We start from the raw sequence: 21,690 nt of genomic DNA on the forward strand, positions 1-21,690 counted from the left end.
TTGTTGGATGCAGCGGAGGTAGCACTCATATCAGAGGTTATAAGATCTAAAATTATAACGTATGGTGGTAGCTGGGTAGAGTTGACCTGGAGTTAGCAGAAGGCAGCTAGAAGTAGATTCTGCTACATGAGGTTGGATTCAAGTTGATTAGCCATAATAGCCGAGCAGTACTGGAGAGAGCCCCAGAGAGGGAGCTGAAGGCAGCCTTCTGAAACTGAGTATTTTCGCAGTTATACCAAAATTAAAGTTAGGTGGTATGTGCTGCTCCATAAATGTTATCCTAATGTGTTTATGTTGAACGTTTTACTGTGCTGCAAATATCTTTTTAGCCCGAGATATCATTATTAAGTACATGTTTGATCATATTACTATTTTATGATGCATGAAGGTTAAAACAGTTTTTAATGAATTTCTATAAACTAAGCTATATAGACCCTATGTTGCTTAATAGTCGGTATATAAATGTGGCCAATGTAGTTAGTTTGAGCTCAAAGAGAGGCCCCTACAACGTTCAGAAGCCGAGATAGAAAAGTCATATATTTGCGCCTGGGGGTAATTTAGGAGTTTTGCACCCTAGGGTTAAAACTACTAATAGAATTTGCATACCTTATCAATTCTGATTCAGAATGATCTTACAAAGGATCCTATGTTTAGAAACGTTGTAGACACTGAACTTTACACTCGATTTCACTTAACTTCTAGAGTAGATTTTTTGCTTGTGAAAATCAGTTTTTCTGAATTTTTTCCAAAAATAAGCATTTTGGGCTTTCATGACCTTCATAGTACTAATATAAACATGGTCATTGCGGTCATTTTAAACTCAAGTTTGAGTCTCTAAGACCTTCAGAAGCTGAGATACATATTTCCCATATACGCACCTGATATGAAATATGGGAGTGGCTCCACAGGGTTGAAACTACTTATAGAATTTGCTTACTTTATCAATTCTAATTCAGAATGACCTAACAGAGGACCCTGTGTTTAGAAATCTTGTAGACACTGAACTGCTTACTCGATTTTCACTAAATTTCTAGAGTAGATTTTTTTACTCACGCTCAAGTGAAAATCGGTTTTTCTGAATTTTTTCCAAAAATAAGCATTTTGGGCTTTCATGACCTTCATAGTACTAATATAAACATGTGTATTGCGGTCATTTTAAACTCAAATTTGAGTCTCTAAGACCTTCAGAAGCTGAGATACATATTTCCCATATACGCACCTGATATGAAATATGGGCGTGGCTCCACAGGGTTGAAACTACTTATAGAATTTGCTTACTTTATTAATTCTAATTCAGAATGACCTAACAGAGGACCCTGTGTTTAGAAATCTTGTAGACACTGAACTGCTTACTCGATTTTCACTAAATTTCTAGAGTAGATTTTTTTACTCACGCTCAAGTGAAAATCGGTTTTTCTGAATTTTTTCCAAAAATAAGCATTTTGGGCTTTCATGACCTTCATAGTATTAATATAAACATGTGTATTGCGGTCATTTTAAACTCAAATTTGAGTCTCTAAGACCTTCAGAAGCTGAGATACATATTTCCCATATACGCATCTGATATGAAATATGGGCGTGGCTCCACAGGGTTGGGACTAGCGACACAAAATTCCCCCCTCGGTGATTTGAGTTACCAATGACCTATTTAACCCGATTCAATAGCAAAAAACTCTATACATCGAAGTGCACACTCAACACCTCCCTGCTACTGGAGTATTTGCTAGGTAAACTATAAAAAGTGTAGTTTAATTACCTGAAACAGTATTTTTTACTTATACAGGACACAGGTTGAGTCAACCAGTAAGTAAAAATATTAAACTACTTTTCTGGTAACTAAACTAAAAGTTGTACTATAAACCGCCCCCAGTCTAAGTAGTACTCAACTTCGTAATACTAATATGTTTAATGTTTATGCGGTGAAGACATGTACCAGCTTGAGTGCTTGACTACACGGTCCCTTTTCATCCGTGGAGTGATTGGTTGGGACACTTGTGGTAAACGTCAAGGACCCTAATTTGATCGAATTTCCGATAGTTTGGGAGGGACGTACAGTTCCAATAAGTACTGTTCGTGCTTTTAAAGATGTGCCTTCAAGTTTAAGTTGAAACATTCGGTATTTATTTTTATATTTTACTTAATTTTTGCATTTTTCGTTTTATCAGCAGATTATTATTGAGGTTGATAAGTGGTTAAACTTAACGTAATATTATATAGTAACTATATAATATAGTAATATTAGTATATTATACTGATAAGTGTCTCTGGGTTGGGTCAGAAGACAAGTGGTTACTGGTAAGTGGTTACTGGTAGTACTAGTAGTAGTACAAAGTTTAATATTGACGTAACTTACCCGCGGGCCAACTACGCCCCCTTCTTAGATACAAGCAGTGCGTATATAGTGCGTTGTATCACAACGCGACGCACTAACGCATCGCGCTACAAACTAACACACGACAATGTAATGCATATTGTTTTCAAATATGCGGGTACGGAGTTAATAAGGGTTACTTTCTATTGATTATTGTTTAAGATACTATTGGATACGTGAGGGCACTCCGAATAGAATTGCTCACCTAATGCGGGTTTTGACTCAGTGGGTAAATACTCCTACTCTTTTTAACTGCGGCAGTGAAATCCCGGCCGAAGGCCGGGTTACACTAGTAATATAATATAGTAACTATATAATATAGTAATTAGTATATTATAGTTATACTGATAAGTGGTTATTGGTAGTGCAGAGTTTAATATTGACGTAACTTCCCCGCGGCCCCGCCCCCTTTTGCGTTGTATCACAACGCACTAGTAGTAGTAGTAGTACTACGCGCCAGTTCGCAAAATCGTTTTCCGCTTTGCATCAATACTCCACGTCACAGTAAAGCTAAAGTCTTTAAGTTTTAGCGTCTAGCGAGCTTTCTAGTTTTATTTTTCCGCCTGCCTTCATGTACAAACACTATATAAAGTCTACAACCCCAAACCACATGCGTCAACTCGGCTTCGGATCGGAACAACTCCTTTTAAGGCACATTTTTGAGGACCCATAAAAATAAGGAGCGTTTATAAGCAGGGGCATGAAAATAAATAGCAAAGTTTTTACTCTGTATTTAATAGTTATATCATTCTTAAGCAGGCCAATCATTTACCGATCATACCCGTACAATATTTATTTGAAATATTATAAGATCGTCGATGATTCGGAATCAGCGTTCGAAAATACATCGATTGAAGTTGATTTCAATTGTCGGGGGCCCTTTTAGAACAATCTCGAAGATCGACTGCTCGACTGTAGAGTGATTTAGCACGCTCGAAAGTTTATTGATATATTATTATAAACTTATAAGCCAATAGCAGGAACCCGTCTAACCCTAAAGTGGTGAGACTCAAGAGACTAAGTTTCAGTTTAACGTCTTTTACGGTTTATCGATCATTTATCAGGAAAAGGAAATAGTCTACGTTTCAATGTAACAACATCGTATTATATTTTGAATGGTATCATTAGATATGGCAATCTTCTTCATGGTCACTATTATAGCAATCATGTAGCAATCTTTCAGGCATTAGTTTCATATAAAGATACCTACAAACCCCCTTTTTGTTGAATTTACTTCGACGGAATTGCTTTCAAGAATTTACTTTTGTATAAATAGCTGAAACTTACTGTTCGAACATGTCTATTGTCACATGATTCTTGTTACAAATAGCAGAATAGTTAAGTACCTTTTACCATGAATCTTTTGATTTTTTCATTGGAGAGTTATCTCATTTATAGAGGCTACGCGATGTTTCAATTCTAAACTACGAGCAGTTGGATTACATGATAATATTAATATCTCTCGATATTTAGCCATCCGTTAAATTAAAAATTTATTGCAATGGTGGCCTCGCACTCCTGCGGTTTAATTATATTTATTAAATTCATCATAAAATTGGCCCCTAAAAAAAGAACACCTTGTGTTTTGCGTGAAACGTATTAGTTTGTTATTTGATGGTCGAGCAAAATGGTTTATAAAACATTCTGTTTAATAACATGGTTTTCTAGAAAAAATTAGCATGACGCAAATCACAAGGTGTTAAACATGCAATTTTTGGGTCATACAAAAAGTTTTATGATATTCGCATATTGGTTTCATTTCTTGTAAAATCTAATATAAATACAGTTATAAAAATTTAAAATAGAGAAAATGTGTTAACAAACTTAAACAGAGGTACCTCAGAAATCAGAATGGCAACAACGCCCCCCTACCACCTAATCTACTTGGACCGCCTACTGGGAACAGTATTCTGTCTGATCGCTCTTATCGGGTAATTAAACTTTGTAAAGACTGTAAAATTATCTGTAAAAGTTTGAAAGTACTTTAATTTCAACACTTTATGCCTATTATTGACACTGGTGATGAGCTACATTTATAATTATATATTAAATGCAGAATCACACTAGTAATTTCTAAATAACAGCACATTACAGATTCCTCTCGAATGGTCTAATGGGAGTACACCTGATAGCTCTGAAGAAGAAGTTCAAAACTAGGACTACCTCCCTGCTAGTTCAGATATCAGCTGCAGACTTTCTTACCTGTCTTACTGTTGCCCCAGCAGTTGGTGGTACGTTCATTATTGTTTAATAATCTTTAAGTTAGTTAAACAACCCTTTAGTTAATTTAGTTAAACAACCTTTTAGTTAATGGTTAAACGACCTTTTATTTATTAGTTAAAATATTCCAAATTCTGGTCACGCTCTTTATAATGTATATATAGGTTTTATAATTATGTTTCTTTAGATAAAGATTGGATGGCAGCGTTGTGTTTACACTATCTGTTATTTAGAACTTTAGTATATATATCCTAATTTCACAATTAGCATTTATCTCTAAATTTAGTAACGAAACCATAATCAGGCATCAGCATCATCAGTGACCTATCATTAAATACTTATCGGCACCAATAACCATTACAACTACCTGAACCATATACCAGACACATATTAGATATTCAGTCTCTAATTAATTACTAATTAGTCTCTAATTAATTACTAATTAGTATCTAATTAATTACTAATTAGTTTCTGTTCCAGGTGGACTACTAAGTAATCGAGAGTTACCATTTTGGATCGGAGGGAGTTATGAACGTACCTCATTCCTTGCTAATCTAACAGGTATGTTCATCTTCTTATCATATAACAAGGTGTATCCATGAATATTCCATGAATATTCCATGAACATTAAAGGTGTATTCCGAGAATTCCTATCAAATGTACTGTTCAGAGATCGTACTCTGTTAGTCTGTACGTTGGCCAGATTGCCCTAAACAAAAATCAATTTTTAGATTTTAAGAAATTTATTTTTTACTCAATGTGTGCTTTTTTATGACATTGAAGTTATTTTCTGTTTTGTAAAAACCCCACCAATCACGTAATCACTTTTTGACCCATTTTTAACCCCACTCCCCCCTCGGCCCTCCGTAATCAATTTTACACATAGCTATCGTGTCAAAATTACACTAGCGTAATCATTTAGAAACCCCTCCCCCCTCGGCTGATTACGTAATATGTGAACGGCCCCTAATTATTACAATGTTGCAACCCTGTAGACTACAACACTAGAGTAATCATTTAGAAACCCCTCCCCCCTCAGCTGATTACGTAATATGTGAACAGCTTCTCGCTAAATTGAATCATAACCATCTCCATTTTTGAACAATCAAAAGATTATCCACCCACTACCCCCCTCAGCCACTACCTTTATCCCAGAGCAAACCACCCTTTATGAGCCTTAATCTCATGAGCCTTAATCTCATGAGCCTTAATCTCATGAAACTTAACATCTCCTTATAATTGTTTGGGCATCATGAAACTTAACATCTCCTTATATGGGCATCATGAAACTTAACATCTCCTTATATGGGCATCATGAAACTTAACATCTCCTTATATGGGCATCATGAAACTTAACATCTCCTTATATGGGCATCATGAAACTTAACATCTCCTTATATGGGCATCATGAAACTTAACATCTCCTTATATGGGCATCATGAAACTTAACATCTCCTTATATGGGCATCATGAAACTTAACATCTCCTTATATGGGCATCATGAAACTTAACATCTCCTTATATGGGCATCATGAAACTTAACCCCCTACCCCCCTCAGGCTGGGTATCCTCAGCAATGAACGGAGCCTCACTCTACCTGATCTGCGTGCTGAGTATAGACAGGTTCTACGCAGTGTTCTACCCCCTCCACCGGCCCTGCATCCTCACCAACACCCGCCTAACCGTGCTGTGTGCCACTTCTTGGCTCATCCCTGTTGTTAGCAACACCTATCCCTTCTTCAGGTAAATCCCTGTTGTTAGCAACACCTACCCCTTCTTCAGGTAAACACCTGTTGTTAGCAACACCTACCCCTTCTTCAGGTAAACACCTGTTGTTAGCAACACCTACCCCTTCTTCAGGTAAATACCTGTTGTTAGCAACACCTACCCCTTCTTCAGGTAAATTCCGGATTGGAATGTTATTTATGAGTCACATAGTTGAAATGTTTTCCTGATAAGAGCCTTTTTCTTTTCGCATCAAACGGAATCAATAGCAATTTACCCAAGACAACCATCTTCAGGGGAGCCCACTTCTTCTACTACGATATCCTGGGCTTCTACGTGTCCACCCCCCTCGTCACCTCCGGTCACGAGCAGAACGTTATCTACATTGTAAGTAACGTGTCAGTACTTCTCCCCTTTTGTGTCACAGTTGGATTCTGTCTGGCAGTAGTCAGCAGACTGGCTCAGTACGCTGGACGTCCTAAACCTGGCATTAACCTGGAGCTGCACCAACCTGTCAGCGTGCTCGCTCCCAAGTCAAAGAAACTCTCCGTTAGATCCCATAGATCTTCTCGCAGACTAGGGCGGATCCTGACCAGGATGAAGAGGATCCCAACAAGTCAGAAGGTTCGGGTTTCAGCCGGGACGAGGAGGATTGCAGCTAAACGGAGGGCTGGGAGGAATACGGATAAGAACAATATCGTGACGGTGATTATTACTCTTTACATCCTCTGCTTGCTACCTGGCATTCTAATGAATGTCTATGAACTCCTCAATACTTTCAATGCTCTTCCACAAAGTGCTTCTGTTACTAACATGTCGGACCAAATGTTGAGTACGTATATCTATATTTCACTGTTATTTTCAACTCTACTGTTCACCCTTAATTCATGTGTTAACCCATTTATTTATTATTTTAGATGTAACCCTATATTTGCGCTACCAAAACCCATCGCTAGGGCTCTTTACATTTGGAAAGTTAAGTTTCAATGTAAGTGATCATCTCTCGGTGAGATTTTGGTCCTAAATATCGCTGTGAATTTATTATAGTCTTCATGTTATGTATCCTGGGTTTGGATAGGATGTTACCCGCTTAAAATATTTCCATCGCGTTACATAATACTTAATAAATGTAATGGATTTGCAGTGTTGTAATTAGTTTAAAACACTATTATTCCAATATTAATTATTTATCTTTAACTTAAAAGTAACTGAATCGGTGGTATTGTGGTGATGAGGAATTGGTTTTGTGTTTTGTATTGTTGCTATTTATGTGTGATCTTATTTTCAAATTATGTATGTTGCTGAGGATTTATTTGTTTATTTTATAACAATCTGTTTGTAGTCACATCGTTTCCTAGCTTACACTTTACAGTACTGCGAAACACTGAAATATCATGGTCTGCTAAAACGACAAATTGTTCAAATAACCGTAGATTCATAAGTCATGCTCAAACCAATACTCATTACAACGGTATTATGCATGCTCATAATCGGATCATAATTGAAATATAGTCCTGGGCCATGATCGAAAAGTTATTATGTCATGGTTTGAAGAGAACTTACTGTTCACACGCACTTTCACTTGGATATCAAAGGTGCATCAAGAGACAGTAGATGTACGGTATAATAGGTGCTATAGGGCGGAAATATCAGTCCATTAAAACATTATCGTGAAATAACTTTGAATGAAACAGTCCGGAATGGTTTGGTATTTAAAGTAGTCCCGAATTAATTTCTCTAGAATAACTTCAAAGTCAAATGAACCGGTAGTTCTTAATGGACTATAAAGGTGCTTTATTAGCATTGGCAGTCTGAGAGCCCCGTTTTAAGGGGACGACACCATTTAACTTTTAGCATTTTATATAGACTTGAAAATAAAACATGTTTTAATCAAAGTTGGTGCACCCTCTAACTATACTGACTATGCTGACGTACACAATTACAAAGGTAAATGGTGCAATCTCTCCAAGCTGTAGTATATACTGGGTGGTTTGAGAGAAGCCGAGAATGGTAAAGCTCAAACAGGTGGAGCATGTCTGTTAGATAGCTTGTGTCTGGACCCTGGTATAAATTACAATCTATTAGGGAAGATCAAACAGAGCTGATTGTACTCTGAGAATAAAGATATATTATGTTAATCTTGCCTTCTTTGCTCTTCGTAGAAACCTACTTAATAAAGATCAGGATCAGCTTGTGAAACAGAGGTTTCACAGCTTGGCCGACATCAAAGATGAACACCGTCTCCGGCTACATATTTTAAGTCAGCAAGTTCAGGACCGTTCTTAGAATTGTGAAACTCGACCCCTTCGTGGGTTAAGTTGTAGTATAATGACAATATTTGAACCATCCCTCAGTAACTACTTCCAGGCTGCTTCATTTCACCTCTTAACTTTCAGGGAAGTGGACCTAATAATTACAATTATACGCGAGTACCACGATCTATACTACCAAGGTAGCATAACTAACTAATAATAATATAAACTATTAACTACTAATATTCCGTCCCAGTTAGTGACACTAGGTGCTAGTCTTGAGAAATGATAATATTCAACATGCCAGATGTAGTTTTAGTAGAGGTCACCCTACCCTTAGTGATAAGGGACACCTGACCAGTGAACCTGATATCAACCCACTGCTCGGTTATCCCTGCTTGCTCTGGTGGTATCTCTAATGTGGAGTACGTGTGCAGGAAAGTGGTGTAGCGTTGTAGAGATGTGGCCTGAAATAATGTGCTATAGCTCACGGTTCCTGAATTGATATCTTCTGTGTTTCATAACTCTTATATCAAATCAAACGGTTAACCCTATTTGAGTATTTGATACGAAAAAAGAGTGACATGACTAACGATGAAATATTTCGTGTGACGACAGATCAACTTAAAAATGTAATATCCTAATATTAACCTGTTTAGCTGCTGCCTCAATCACATCTCCAACCTTGCGAGCCGCACCTGTTATCACGTCAATATATATTTTTACCGGATTATCTGGTTCTGTTTCTAGATCAACTGTCCACATAGACGTCACTGTCACTCTAAAAAGTATTTTTCAATTAGTGCGTTTATTTTAAGTAGAATAACCGGGAAAATATTGGAACGCCAGACAAATTGGGGTAAATTTCATTAATTTGCATTAAGAAATCATGTCACCTCTATAAGTTGGTACCTATAAAAATCTAAAAGCGTTTAAGAAAGTTAAAAACTACCAGCAAGCATCCCTTCAAGCATCCCTACAGTCTCCATGGGTCTACAGATTTACTTACGTAACAGGGCTTGTAGATGACTGATGTTTTGTGTTCTGATAAGAGTCCACAATACTTGCTGACTCCGCGAACCTTATCCCTGTTATTCTGTAGCTAACAGAGCGTTCCTTGAATAATTTGAGAAGTAAGGGACAGTAAGCTAACACTTCAAGAACCTTACCGTTCAACTTGAGAGTACAAAATTAGTCATGTTATAGCCAGTATCCACATTATTTGTATGTTACGAGATATCATTAACTGTATAAACTAACAGTTGAACCTGTATAAACTAACAGTTGAACCTGTATAAACTCACAGTGTTGGGCTCCACAATATTAACTTGTAGTGTGTCCAGTAAAGGAGGTTTCCCCTCAGGTTGCAGGTAGATAGAGGATGTGTAAGTAAAGGAGCTGAGAGGGATACCAGATCCAGCTGCCTTCCAAAGCGTGCTCTCTAATCTCTTATCAGTCCTGTGTCACGCAGGTCACTCAGTAAAACATATTACAGTGTGTTAACTCTAGTGTAACTATGTAAGAAATACACAAGATAGCCAGATACAGAAACTTGGTTCTTGAATGAGTAACTTCCATAAGTAACTTTAGTGACTTTAGTGACTTTAGTAACTTTAGTAACTTTAGTAACTTTAGTAACTTTAGTAACTTTAGTAATTTTAGTAACTTTAGTAACTTTAGTAACTTAAGTAACTTAAGTAACTTTAGTAACTTAAGTAACTTAAGTGACTTTAGTAATTTTAGTAACTTTAGTAACTTTAGTAACTTAAGTAACTTTAGTAACTTTAGTAACTTTGAGACACTTCTGATCGTACCTTGCGAAGGTCCAGGATCCCTGGAGTGTATATCTCTTGTGTACACAAACGGTCTGGTTTACAGGAACAGTGTCGTGGTTAGTCGCGTAAACTCCTGTATTGTGAGGATTACTATATCATTATTTCATTTCAGGCACGTCCATCAGTTGATAAGGTTCACCACAATTTACATAACTCCTTGCTATCATCGGCATACTTATCCAATATCCATTAGTAAACATAATATTTCCAAAGACATGTTGAATGATAAGGTGTTTCAGTTTGGTATGTGATGACAAAATAATAATCTCCAATTGATTATATAATATATTTATTTCTGTAACGGAACAGACACGCACACACATGTTACTATATATCAAGAATTTAAATTCCCAATTAGTCAGACTGAGCAGGTTGAGCTGTAGTAATACACAATTCTAAGGTGTTAAAACATTTTCATTACTATCTTCAGTAACATCCTGAAATCAGAATCTTACTATATATAAAAAAATCAATGACCGGTCAATACTTGTGTTCATGTTATACTTTAATGTACCAAATATTCCATAAACTAATGCCTTTCATTGCTTTATAATGGTGTGAACATTCCCTCTAAACCGAGGGGTTCCGTTCAGGCCCTTCACACTTTGTTTCTGTCTAGTTCTAATGTACCGTCACAATAGTGACTTTAATATAACGCGGTTTTTGGGTTGAAAGATTTAGCGCACAAAATGTGCGTTGTACAGGGGGACCGCTTTTTAATTATAATGAGGGTTGCTTATTTTTGGGCTAAAATTTAATCAGTTCAAACATGCTATTGTGCATTTTAGAGATTATAAAATAGGATGAAGGAATCGTTTAAGATCACTCTCGAGGCACTCTCGAGACACTCGCATTATTTTGTTTTTTACGGTGAAATAACACAGGAGAATTTTGAATTTGTTATTCTCTTCGAAAAGAACCCCAAGCGATTGTGTAAGTGATTTGATCTCGATTCAACATAAGAAATTCGAAAGAAGTTATTGCAATGCTTTTTGTGGAGATATGATATAAACTGTGCCTTCAATAATTAAATCTTTGCCGGGAATTATTTCCCCGAAAAGTCGTGGACACTGGTAACCGATAATTTTCCGCAAGGGTTGCCAGAGTATTATGAGGACAGACTGAGAGTAACCTCACTCCTCAGACTGGCTGGCGGGAAGAAAAAATTATAATACAATACTACCTTGGCTGTTGAGTGCTACTACTATACGGGCGATAATGCCCGACGCTTTAGCGGAGGGCGAGCCCGGCACGATAACTTAGCGAAGGTATTATTTGTTATAATTTTTCCCGTTCTGGATGAAACAATGTGATACATGCGCTGATACAATTCCCTCCAGCCAGTCTGAGGTGACTAATTACATATTATAATTATATATTATACGAGTCAAACCACTGATTAAAGATGACATAATATGATACCCAAAATTAATGGGTTCTCCAACAGAGAGGACAAACAATTAAATACATGACAATACCTTGGAATAATCTTAATTGCAATACGAATTCATAAAACAATGCGGGGGACTGAGATTATTATTTGTAGCCTTTCGATTTGATTGACAGGCCAGCACTGGTGGCATAGATTAAAATATTCCACAGAAATCCTCTTTTGTTGGACTCGAAAGCTCCGTATACTCACTCTGATATAAAATAATTCAACGTCCAATGATTATAACTCTTAGAAGATCTATACAGTGAAAGAGTGAAGATATGATGTAATCTCGAAACATGAATACTATTTAAGTGGTTGCCGGCTTAGTAGTTAGTACAAGGACATGATATTAATAAGGCAGCCTCATCTATCATCATGAATTTGAAATTATGTCATCTTTTACCAATTATTACCAATTATTACCAGACACCAGTAACCGTAAGGGCTTTGTCTCTAAATAAAATGATGAGCGTGTTTAACTAGAGCCTTGGGCGTCTGGTAAAAGATGACATAATTTAAAATAATGCAATGAAATGGATATGTAATCCAGCTTGAGCTGTAAGGATAAGCAAGCTAATAGTTATGTATAGCTATGTAATACCTAGAGCAAGAAAGGGATAAGAGCACACAGGAGCCCACAGAAATAGTGGTAATAGTATGAAATACCTAGAGCAAGAAAGGGATCAGAGCACACAGGAGCCCACAGGAATAGTGGCAAGGAGGCGGTATCTTGGTGGATCAGCGTGTAATTATCCGGATATACCAGCACTGTTCCCAGCTGAAATAAGAAGATCTGTTAGAAGGGTCTTGTGAAATCTGTTAGATTTAGAAGTGTCTTGTGGAAACATAGACCAAAATATTGCGTTCTGAGCAGGGATCCTTCCCAAAAATACATATAAACTTTAAAGTCACATTGCATATGTGTTGAGCTGGCTATGGTAGACCTGATACCGGGAACTCTGAAACAACAAGTATGATTCTATGATATTTGAACTACTTAATAGTGAAGCTGGTAACATACTTTCCCTGAGAGAAGATATGTGGTGTGTGTAGAGTCTGGTGCAGTCAAATAGGATCCTGTCCTGTAAAACTGTGCTGATCTGGGGAATGCTGACATTAGTTAAATAAAAAATATCATTAAATTCTCTTCAATTACCAGAACCAACTGACCATACAATTTCTCCTTCAGTTTCAATTCTTAGGATGAAAAAGACCATAAATTATGAACCAAAGACATATAAAAAAGCCTCTTGAATTGCTTGAGATACTACCATTCACAATATCCTTCCAATCCTTCCAATTGTTCGAATTGTTCGAGATATTCTAATTTCTCGAATATTTCGATATGATTGAATTTTCAAATTTTTCGAGGTGATCAAATTGTTCGTGGTGTTGGAATGGTTAAATTGTTTACTATTTTATTCGTGAGTGGTAGCGATGTTGGAATGGTTAAATTGTTTACTATTTTATTCGCGAGACTTCCATAGTAGTACTAGTATGTAGCAGGCAATTGCCTAACCGCTAAACTCTCCTTTAAAGGCCTGATGGAAGTAAAGGTCTAACAACTAGAAATACGATTGAATATTTAAATAGTAATCATAGTTCATGATTATACGGTAAAATAGTTTCACAAAATTAAACTGGGAGTTCGGGGACAAAATGTAAGATATTTCCAGATTGTAAGATATTTCCAGAAACTTACCTGACGTCTGAAAGTTTAGAAGAGTAAACAGCAACTTTGCTTACCTGACGTCTGCAAGTTTAGAAGAGTAAATAGCAACTTTGCTTACCTGACGTCTGCAAGTTTAGAGGAGTAAATAGCAACTTTGCTTACCTGACGTCTGCAAGTTTAGAAGAGTAAATAGCAACTTTGCTTACCTGACGTCTGCAAGTTTAGAAGAGTAAATAACAACTTTGCTTACCTGACGTCTGCAAGTTTAGAAGAGTAAATAGCAACTTTGCTTACCTGACGTCTGCAAGTTTAGAAGAGTAAATAGCAACTTTGCTTACCTGATGTCTGCAAGTTTAGAAGAGTGAATAGCAACTTTGCTTACCTGACGTCTGCAAGTTTAGAAGAGTAAATAGCAACTTTGCTTACCTGACGTCTGCAAGTTTAGAAGAGTAAATAGCAACTTTGCTTACCTGATGTCTGCAAGTTTAGAAGAGTGAATAGCAACTTTGCTTACCTGATGTCTGCAAGTTTAGAAGAGTGAATAGCAACTTTGCTTACCTGACGTCTGCAAGTTTAGAAGAGTGAATAGCAACTTTGCTTACCTGACGTCTGCAAGTTTAGAAGAGTGAATAGCAACTTTGCTTACCTGACGTATGCAAGTTTAGAAGAGTAAATAGCAACTTTGCTTACCTGACGTCTGCAAGCTTAGAAGAGTAAATAGCAACTTTGCTTACCTGACGTCTGCAAGTTTAGAAGAGTAAATAGCAACTTTGCTTACCTGACGTCTGCAAGTTTAGAAGAGTAAATAGCAACTTTGCTTACCTGACGTCTGAAAGTTTAGAAGAGTAAATAGCAACTTTGCTTACCTGACGTCTGCTAGTTTAGAAGAGTAAATAGCAACTTTGCTTACCTGACGTCTGCAAGTTTAGAAGAGTAAATAGCAACTTTGCTTACCTGACGTCTGCAAGTTTAGAAGAGTAAATAGCAACTTTGCTTACCTGACGTCTGCAAGTTTAGAAGAGTAAATAGCAACCTCGCTTACCTGACGTCTGGAAGTTTAGAAGAGTAAATAGCAACTTTGCTTACCTGACGTCTGCAAGTTTAGAAGAGTAAATAGCAACTTTGCTTACCTGACGTCTGCAAGTTTAGAAGAGTAAATAGCAACTTTGCTTACCTGACGTCTGCAAGTTTAGAAGAGTAAATAGCAACCTTGCTTACCTGACGTCTGGAAGTTTAGAAGAGTAAATAGCAACTTTGCTTACCTGACGTCTCAAGTTTAGAAGAGTAAATAGCAACTTTGCTTACCTGACGTCTGCAAGTTTAGAGGAGTAAATAGCAACTTTGCTTACCTGACGTCTGCAAGTTTAGAAGAGTAAATAGCAACTGTGCTTACCTGACGTCTGCAAGTTTAGAAGAGTAAATAGCAACTTTGCTTACCTGACGTCTGCAAGTTTAGAAGAGTAAATAGCAACTTTGCTTACCTGACGTCTGCAAGTTTAGAAGAGTAAATAGCAACTTTGCTTACCTGACGTCTGCAAGTTTAGAAGAGTAAACAGCAACTTTGCTTACCTGAGGTCTGCAAGTTTAGAAGAGTAAATAGCAACTTTGCTTACCTGACGTCTGCAAGTTTAGAAGAGTAAATAGCAACTTTGCTTACCTGAAGTCTGCAAGTTTAGAAGAGTAAATAGCAACTTTGCTTACCTGACGTCTGCAAGTTTAGAAGAGTAAATAGCAACTTTGCTTACCTGACGTCTGCAAGTTTAGAAGAGTAAATAGCAACTTTGCTTACCTGACGTCTGCAAGTTTAGAAGAGTAAATAGCAACTTTGCTTACCTGACGTCTGCAAGTTTAGAAGAGTAAATAGCAACTTTGCTTACCTGAAGTCTGCAAGTTTAGAAGAGTAAACAGCAACTTTGCTTACCTGACGTCTGCAAGTTTAGAAGAGTAAATAGCAACTTTGCTTACCTGACGTCTGCAAGTTTAGAAGAGTAAATAGCAACTGTGCTTACCTGACGTCTGCACGTTTAGAAGAGTAAATAGCAACTTTGCTTACCTGACGTCTGCAAGTTTAGAAGAGTAAATAGCAACTTTGCTTACCTGACGTCTGCAAGTTTAGAAGAGTAAATAGCAACTTTGCTTACCTGACGTCTGCAAGTTTAGAAGAGTAAATAGCAACTGTGCTTACCTGACGTCTGCAAGTTTAGAAGAGTAAATAGCAACTGTGCTTACCTGATGTCTGCAAGTTTAGAAGAGTAAATAGCAACTTTGCTTACCTGATGTCTGCAAGTTTAGAGGAGTAAATAGCAACTGTGCTTACCTGACGTCTGCACGTTTAGAAGAGTAAATAGCAACTTTGCTTACCTGACGTCTGCAAGTTTAGAAGAGTAAATAGCAACTTTGCTTACCTGACGTCTGCAAGTTTAGAAGAGTAAATAGCAACTTGGCTTACCTGATGTCTCCAAGTTTAGAAGAGTAAATAGCAACTTTGCTTACCTGACGTCTGCACGTTTAGAAGAGTAAATAGCAACTTTGCTTACCTGACGTCTGCAAGTTTAGAAGAGTAAATAGCAACTTTGCTGCCCGTCTCTTTCCAGATGAGACTTCCGGGACCAACTTCTTTAACTTTTATACCTTCTTCTACAACGGCTTCCTCGTCTAGTAGTGAAAGAAAATACAGTAAAAATATCATAACCAGGTTCACACCCTGGCTCTATAATATGACTTGTTTCAATTCCAAATAAGTAGAGGGTTGAAATTTTTAAAATTTAATTTTTCATTTCAAATATTCGATTGATCATGTCTTATTCAAAAAGAAAATACAGTAAAAATATCATAACCAGGTTCACACCCTGGCTCTATAATATGACTTGTTTCAATTCCAAATAAGTAGAGGGTTGAAATTTTTAAAATTTAATTTTTCATTTCAAATATTCGATTGATCATGTCTTATTCATAAACTAATAAATAGCACTGACTCATTTTTATAAAACTTATGTTTCAACTCATCTCCAGGCCCCCCCCCCCCCTTCACTCACCAGGACCAGGGTTTGCAACTGTAAGAAACTCAGTGTTCAGTACCCACACAGGGAACATATGTCTCCTGTACTTAATGTCTAATATAAAGTGTTGAGCACTGAGTCCCCCTGATCTGTCCTCCCCTTCTGCTGATATCAAGTCTAGGTGACCTCTGGGAGGTTAGATATTACATAGTGTATTAAATAGTCCTTGGCATGTTGTAAAATATGTGTAAAATATGTGTAGAATGTGTGTAAAATATGTGTTATAGAAGGTGTGTAGAATATGTGTAGAATATGTGTAGAATATGTGTAGAATGTGTGTAGAATATATGTAGAATATGTGTAGAATATGTGTAGAATATGTGTAGAATGTGTGTAAAATATGTGTAGAATATGTGTAAGGTGGTACCCGGTACCCAGTACCCAGGTTATACGTAAAAAGTGTGGTAGATTCTTGCGTAACCTCGACAGGTTAACAGAATATAATTTCATAAAGTTCAAGTTTTCGAAGGTTTTCTAAATAACCACAAAACTATAATATTAGTATAACCCGTCTTCCTAATAACCCGTCTGCCTAATAATATTTGATATACGTTTACCTGTTGTAAATGCTAGTAGTTTTATCGTTCCACAAGGTCGTCACTTTACCTCGAACTACGAAGGACTTTCTCACACATCTTGTGGAATATACTGTTATTTCAGGTTGCAGGGGAAGTGAATAATATCAGATCATGTAGTAGGATTGTAGGAAATCCAGGAAAACGTCCAACTTTTGCTGGATTTTCTGCTTTGTCAGCTTACAAAAATTTCATTGAATAACTGGATTACCATTTTACCGCCAGCAATTAACTATATTCTAAATCATCTTAAAACTGTTTCGATCATTGATAGATTTTTTATTAACCAAGAGCTGGAAATTTCAGAGATAGAAGTTCACGCAGCTAATACACCACGCAGCTAATACACCAGCTAATACACCCGTGTCCTGTAATCTGTATTGTGTATATACCATCGGGATACAGGTATTGATTTACCTCCCTGCGGTGAGACACCACTTCCCTCCATCGCCATGTTTGAAGCTCTCTCATCAACTGTTAGTGTTCTACTTCAGAGGGAAGTAAGATATCTTATATTTTACAATTGTTATTATTCCTGTATAACTAATAGATTTTCTAATCGTGTAAAAATCGTGTATTATATTTACTTGTAGTTACCAATTAGGTTATAGTACCTGTAATTAATTACTTGATTACCTGTAACTGCTCAGATCAGGTTTATCTTGGTAGCCCCTCCCGAGAACCATTCCCAAACATCTGTAACCGTAGGGGGCTAGAAGTTTGTAAACAGAGATCTGAACACCACTGGTACTGCCCTTGTTAGACCACACTCTGGTACAGGACACGGGGGCTGCTAAGTCTCCTGAACTGAGGAGAGAACCACGTGATGCCCATATAAGGAGAACTGATGCTGTGTGGTTTAGGCTTCATTCCGCTTTAGAATGGATGAAGATTTTCAGGTCAAAAATAATTGGGACCATGTTTGATGCAGGATCGTGAGCAAATTATCATGGAAAAAGTAAATAAATGAAATTACCTTACAGACTTTACAAGTAAAGCCGATCTAAGAGGTGGCCCAGTACCTTCAGTGATCGTATCACCTAGGAGATAATACCCCGAGGAAGGGACGACACCAGAGTTACCAGGGTTAGCAGGGTTACCAGAGTTACCAGAGTTACCAGAGTTACCAGGGTTACCAGAGTTACCAGAGTTAGCAGGGTTACCAGGCTTCCACAGACTCACACTCTGGTTACTTCCCTCTCCCGCACTACTCCACCACTGCTCGTACTTACTCGTCTGTGTGAACTCTAGCACACATTCGCCTGAGAAAGATTAAAGATGCACAACGTCGCCAATAATGTTAAATGCGTTTCGTAACCGTAAGGTACAGGATCGGAAAGTTTATTTCGTGTTTCGATCCTGGGGTCTTCTTACCTGGGCCTGGGGACCTCAGGCTATTATATTTATGTTCATAATCATAGAGCCGAATAGAGATTCGGCGGAATGACAGGCTGAGCGCAGCCCAGTAAGGGTCTTAGGGTCTTCCAGCTTGACTTTCACTCTTTGTGCTGCACAGTACAGTAGCTTCACCTTAGTTGTTACTGGGCGGCGCTCAGCCTGTCATTCCGCCGAATCTTTATGTTTTAAACATAAAGATTCGGCGGAATGACAGGCTGAGCGCCGCCCATTGTTTATGAACATAATAGCCTGGGGTCCCCAGGTAACTTAGTTGATGACATGACAGGATCAGTGTGCTTTGTATAAATTTGTAATTGTTACACAGCGCTTGAGACATACTTGCGTGCTTAACCTTTATCGCAAGAAATACGTAATTGGAAAAAAATTTTGCATACAATTTTGTTGAATACTGCAACTGCAATATGGGACAGTAAAAATTACTTTTTGGAATTTTGAAATACGGCGGTTTTTCGACCTGACCTGTTTTTTTAAGGGGGGGGGGGGGGGGGGGGGGGGGGGGGGGGGTTCCCCCTGATTTTTTTGTGAAACTTGTTTTGGCGGCCAAATTCTGAAAAATGCCCGGCAAATTTTGGAATTTGGCCGCCAAATGTTTTTAAAGGCCTAACTCAAAATTCTGTCCCAAAACTTAAGGTCGAAATGCGATTCTACGTTGATTCTGAAAATGTCATGTAAAAATATCGAACCCCTATTGAGTTCTATTGTTTTGAGCGAAGTCAGTTTTGCAAATATCGCGAACTGAGATATGCTATGGGCAACTTTGTTCATTTTTTGCGATAATTTGAACACAAAATCCACAGTTAGGTAGATATTGAGCTGATATTCATAGAGAATGTGTAGTATAGGCTTACCTTCCATATAAAGTTGGTTTCATTCAAAAATATTGATATTTGATCAATTTATGGGCCAAAATCGATCAAAATTGGTGCGTATGCCCAAATATGGTCATATGGTTTTTGGCTCATAACTCAGCCAATTTTTGTCCAATCCTGATGAAAATTCATATACGGGTTCAAGGGACCACTAGCTACAAGTAGAGCACCTAAAATCTGGGTTTTGGGCATGTTCAGGGTATTTGGCTAAATTGGGCCTAATTTGGACAAAGTATGGGCGTGGCTGCCCCGCGGGCACCGTTTAGCGGTTGGGGTCCGGGACCCCCTCAAAAGTTCGGTCACCGGTCTTAGTTTGTTGGTCAACTGCTATCTCGAAAACAAGTTTCACAAAAAAATCAGGGTGAACCCCCCCCCCCCCCCCCCCCCCTTAAACGTATTGAATTTGAACAACGATGAACGTCGCTTTTTTTACTCCGTCGATTAAAGTTAAACGTGTCGCAAGTCTTTAGTATAGTAGACTCCTGACGAATATAGAGTATTGTGTAATGATTTTTATATTAAATATTACCTCATTCCCCTAGTGAGTAAGTGGCACTGGCAGTCGATTGTATATTAAAGTATTAAAGGGTTTTAGGCGCTTTAAACTGACGGTTAATGACTAATGAGGTAATCATATAATGTCAAGGGGTTAGGAGAATGACTGGTGAACGCATTAAACGTTCAGACAAATATTAATTAGAGCAAATTATACATGTCAAATATTAAACTTACATGAGTGAAGAAGAATTGAGAAAACCAAAAGGATTTGTTTTACCATAATTTTTCAGCACTTTATAAAAAACTCGCTGTAAAATCGTGAAAAAAGGAATGTACACTGTGGGAATTACATATCATGTAGAGTGAGACTAAAAGGAAATGATCAATTACGTAGTGTAAAATCAAGAGCAGATGTGATGTAATTTGTTGTAATTAGTTTAAATATACACATCTCCTTATATGGGCATCACGTGGTTCTATATTCCCTTATATGGGCATCACGTGGTTCTATATTCCCTTATATGGGCATCACGTGGTTCTATATTCTCTTATATGGGCATCACGTGGTTCTATATTCTCTCATATGGGCATCACGTGGTTCTATATTCCCTTATATGGGCATCACGTGGTTCTATATTCTCTTATATGGGCATCACGTGGTTCTATATTCTCTTATATGGTCATCACGTGGTTCTATATTCTCTTATATGGGCATCACGTGGTTCTATATTCTCTTATATGGGCATCACGTGGTTCTATATTCTCTTATATGGGCATCACGTGGTTCTATATTCTCTTATATGGGCATCACGTGGTTCTATATTCTCTTATATGGGCATCACGTGGTTCTATATTCTCTTATATGGGCATCACGTGGTTCTATATTCTCTTATATGGGAATTGGGCATCACGTGGTTCTATATTCTCTTATATGGGCATCACGTGGTTCTATATTCCCTTATATGGGCATCGCGTGGTTCTATATTCTCTTATATGGGCATCACGTGGTTCTATATTCTCTTATATGGGCATCACGTGATTCTATATTCCCTTATATGGGCATCACGTGGTTCTATATTCTCTTATATGGGCATCACGTGGTTCTATATTCCCTTATATGGGCATCACGTGGTTCTATACTCCCTTATATGGGCATCAAGTGGTTCTATATTCTCTTATATGGGCATCACGTGGTTCTATATTCTCTTATATGGGCATCACGTGGTTCTATATTCTCTTATATGGGCATCACGTGGTTCTATATTCTCTTATATAATGGGCATCACGTGGTTCTATATTCTCTTATATGGGCATCACGTGGTTCTATATTCTCTTATATATGGGCATCACGTGGTTCTATATTCTCTTATATGGGCATCACGTGGTTCTATATTCTCTTATATGGGCATCACGTGGTTCTATATTCTCTTATATGGGCATCACGTGGTTCTATATTCTCTTATATATGGGCATCACGTGGTTCTATATTCTCTTATATGGGCATCACGTGGTTCTATATTCCCTTATATGGGCATCACGTGGTTCTATATTCCCTTATATGGGCATCACGTGGTTCTATATTCTCTTATATGGGCATCACGTGATTCTATATTCTCTTATATATGGGCATCACGTGGTTCTATATTCTCTTATATGGGCATCACGTGGTTCTATATTCCCTTATATGGGAATGTGACGTAGAAAATGAAGAAGAGAACAAGAGGTTAAAAAATCTGAAGATATCGAAACATACCCACAAA

The 21,690-nt window shown here is 37.6% G+C and overlaps 1 protein-coding gene across 1 annotated transcript; it reads left to right on the forward strand.

Annotated features, from left to right (window-relative positions):
• The first annotated feature begins 4,222 nt into the window (after positions 1–4,222).
• On the forward strand, positions 4,223–7,239 carry LOC134817482 (octopamine receptor beta-2R-like). Its single transcript, XM_063826623.1, has 5 exons — positions 4,223–4,302; positions 4,466–4,602; positions 6,151–6,334; positions 6,613–6,940; positions 7,234–7,239. The coding sequence occupies exons 1-5, from the start codon at positions 4,223–4,225 to the stop codon at positions 7,237–7,239; spliced, it is 735 nt and encodes a 244-aa protein (XP_063682693.1).
• The last annotated feature ends 14,451 nt before the right edge of the window (positions 7,240–21,690 follow it).

This window comes from Bolinopsis microptera, chromosome 6 (genome assembly GCF_026151205.1).
Source record: "Bolinopsis microptera isolate Bmic1 chromosome 6, MBARI_Bmic_1.0, whole genome shotgun sequence".
Taxonomy (NCBI): domain Eukaryota; kingdom Metazoa; phylum Ctenophora; class Tentaculata; order Lobata; family Bolinopsidae; genus Bolinopsis; species Bolinopsis microptera.

What these genes read in the sequence shown, in the direction of transcription:
- LOC134817482 (XM_063826623.1), top strand. Translation starts at nt 4,223, where the DNA reads ATGGCAACAACGCCCCCCTACCACCTAATCTACTTGGACCGCCTACTG. An exon ending in TGTCTGATCGCTCTTATCGG is followed by an intron (nt 4,303 to 4,465) that starts GTAATTAAACTT and finishes AGCACATTACAG; the next exon opens with ATTCCTCTCGAATGGTCTAA. An exon ending in TGTTGCCCCAGCAGTTGGTG is followed by an intron (nt 4,603 to 6,150) that starts GTACGTTCATTA and finishes TACCCCCCTCAG; the next exon opens with GCTGGGTATCCTCAGCAATG.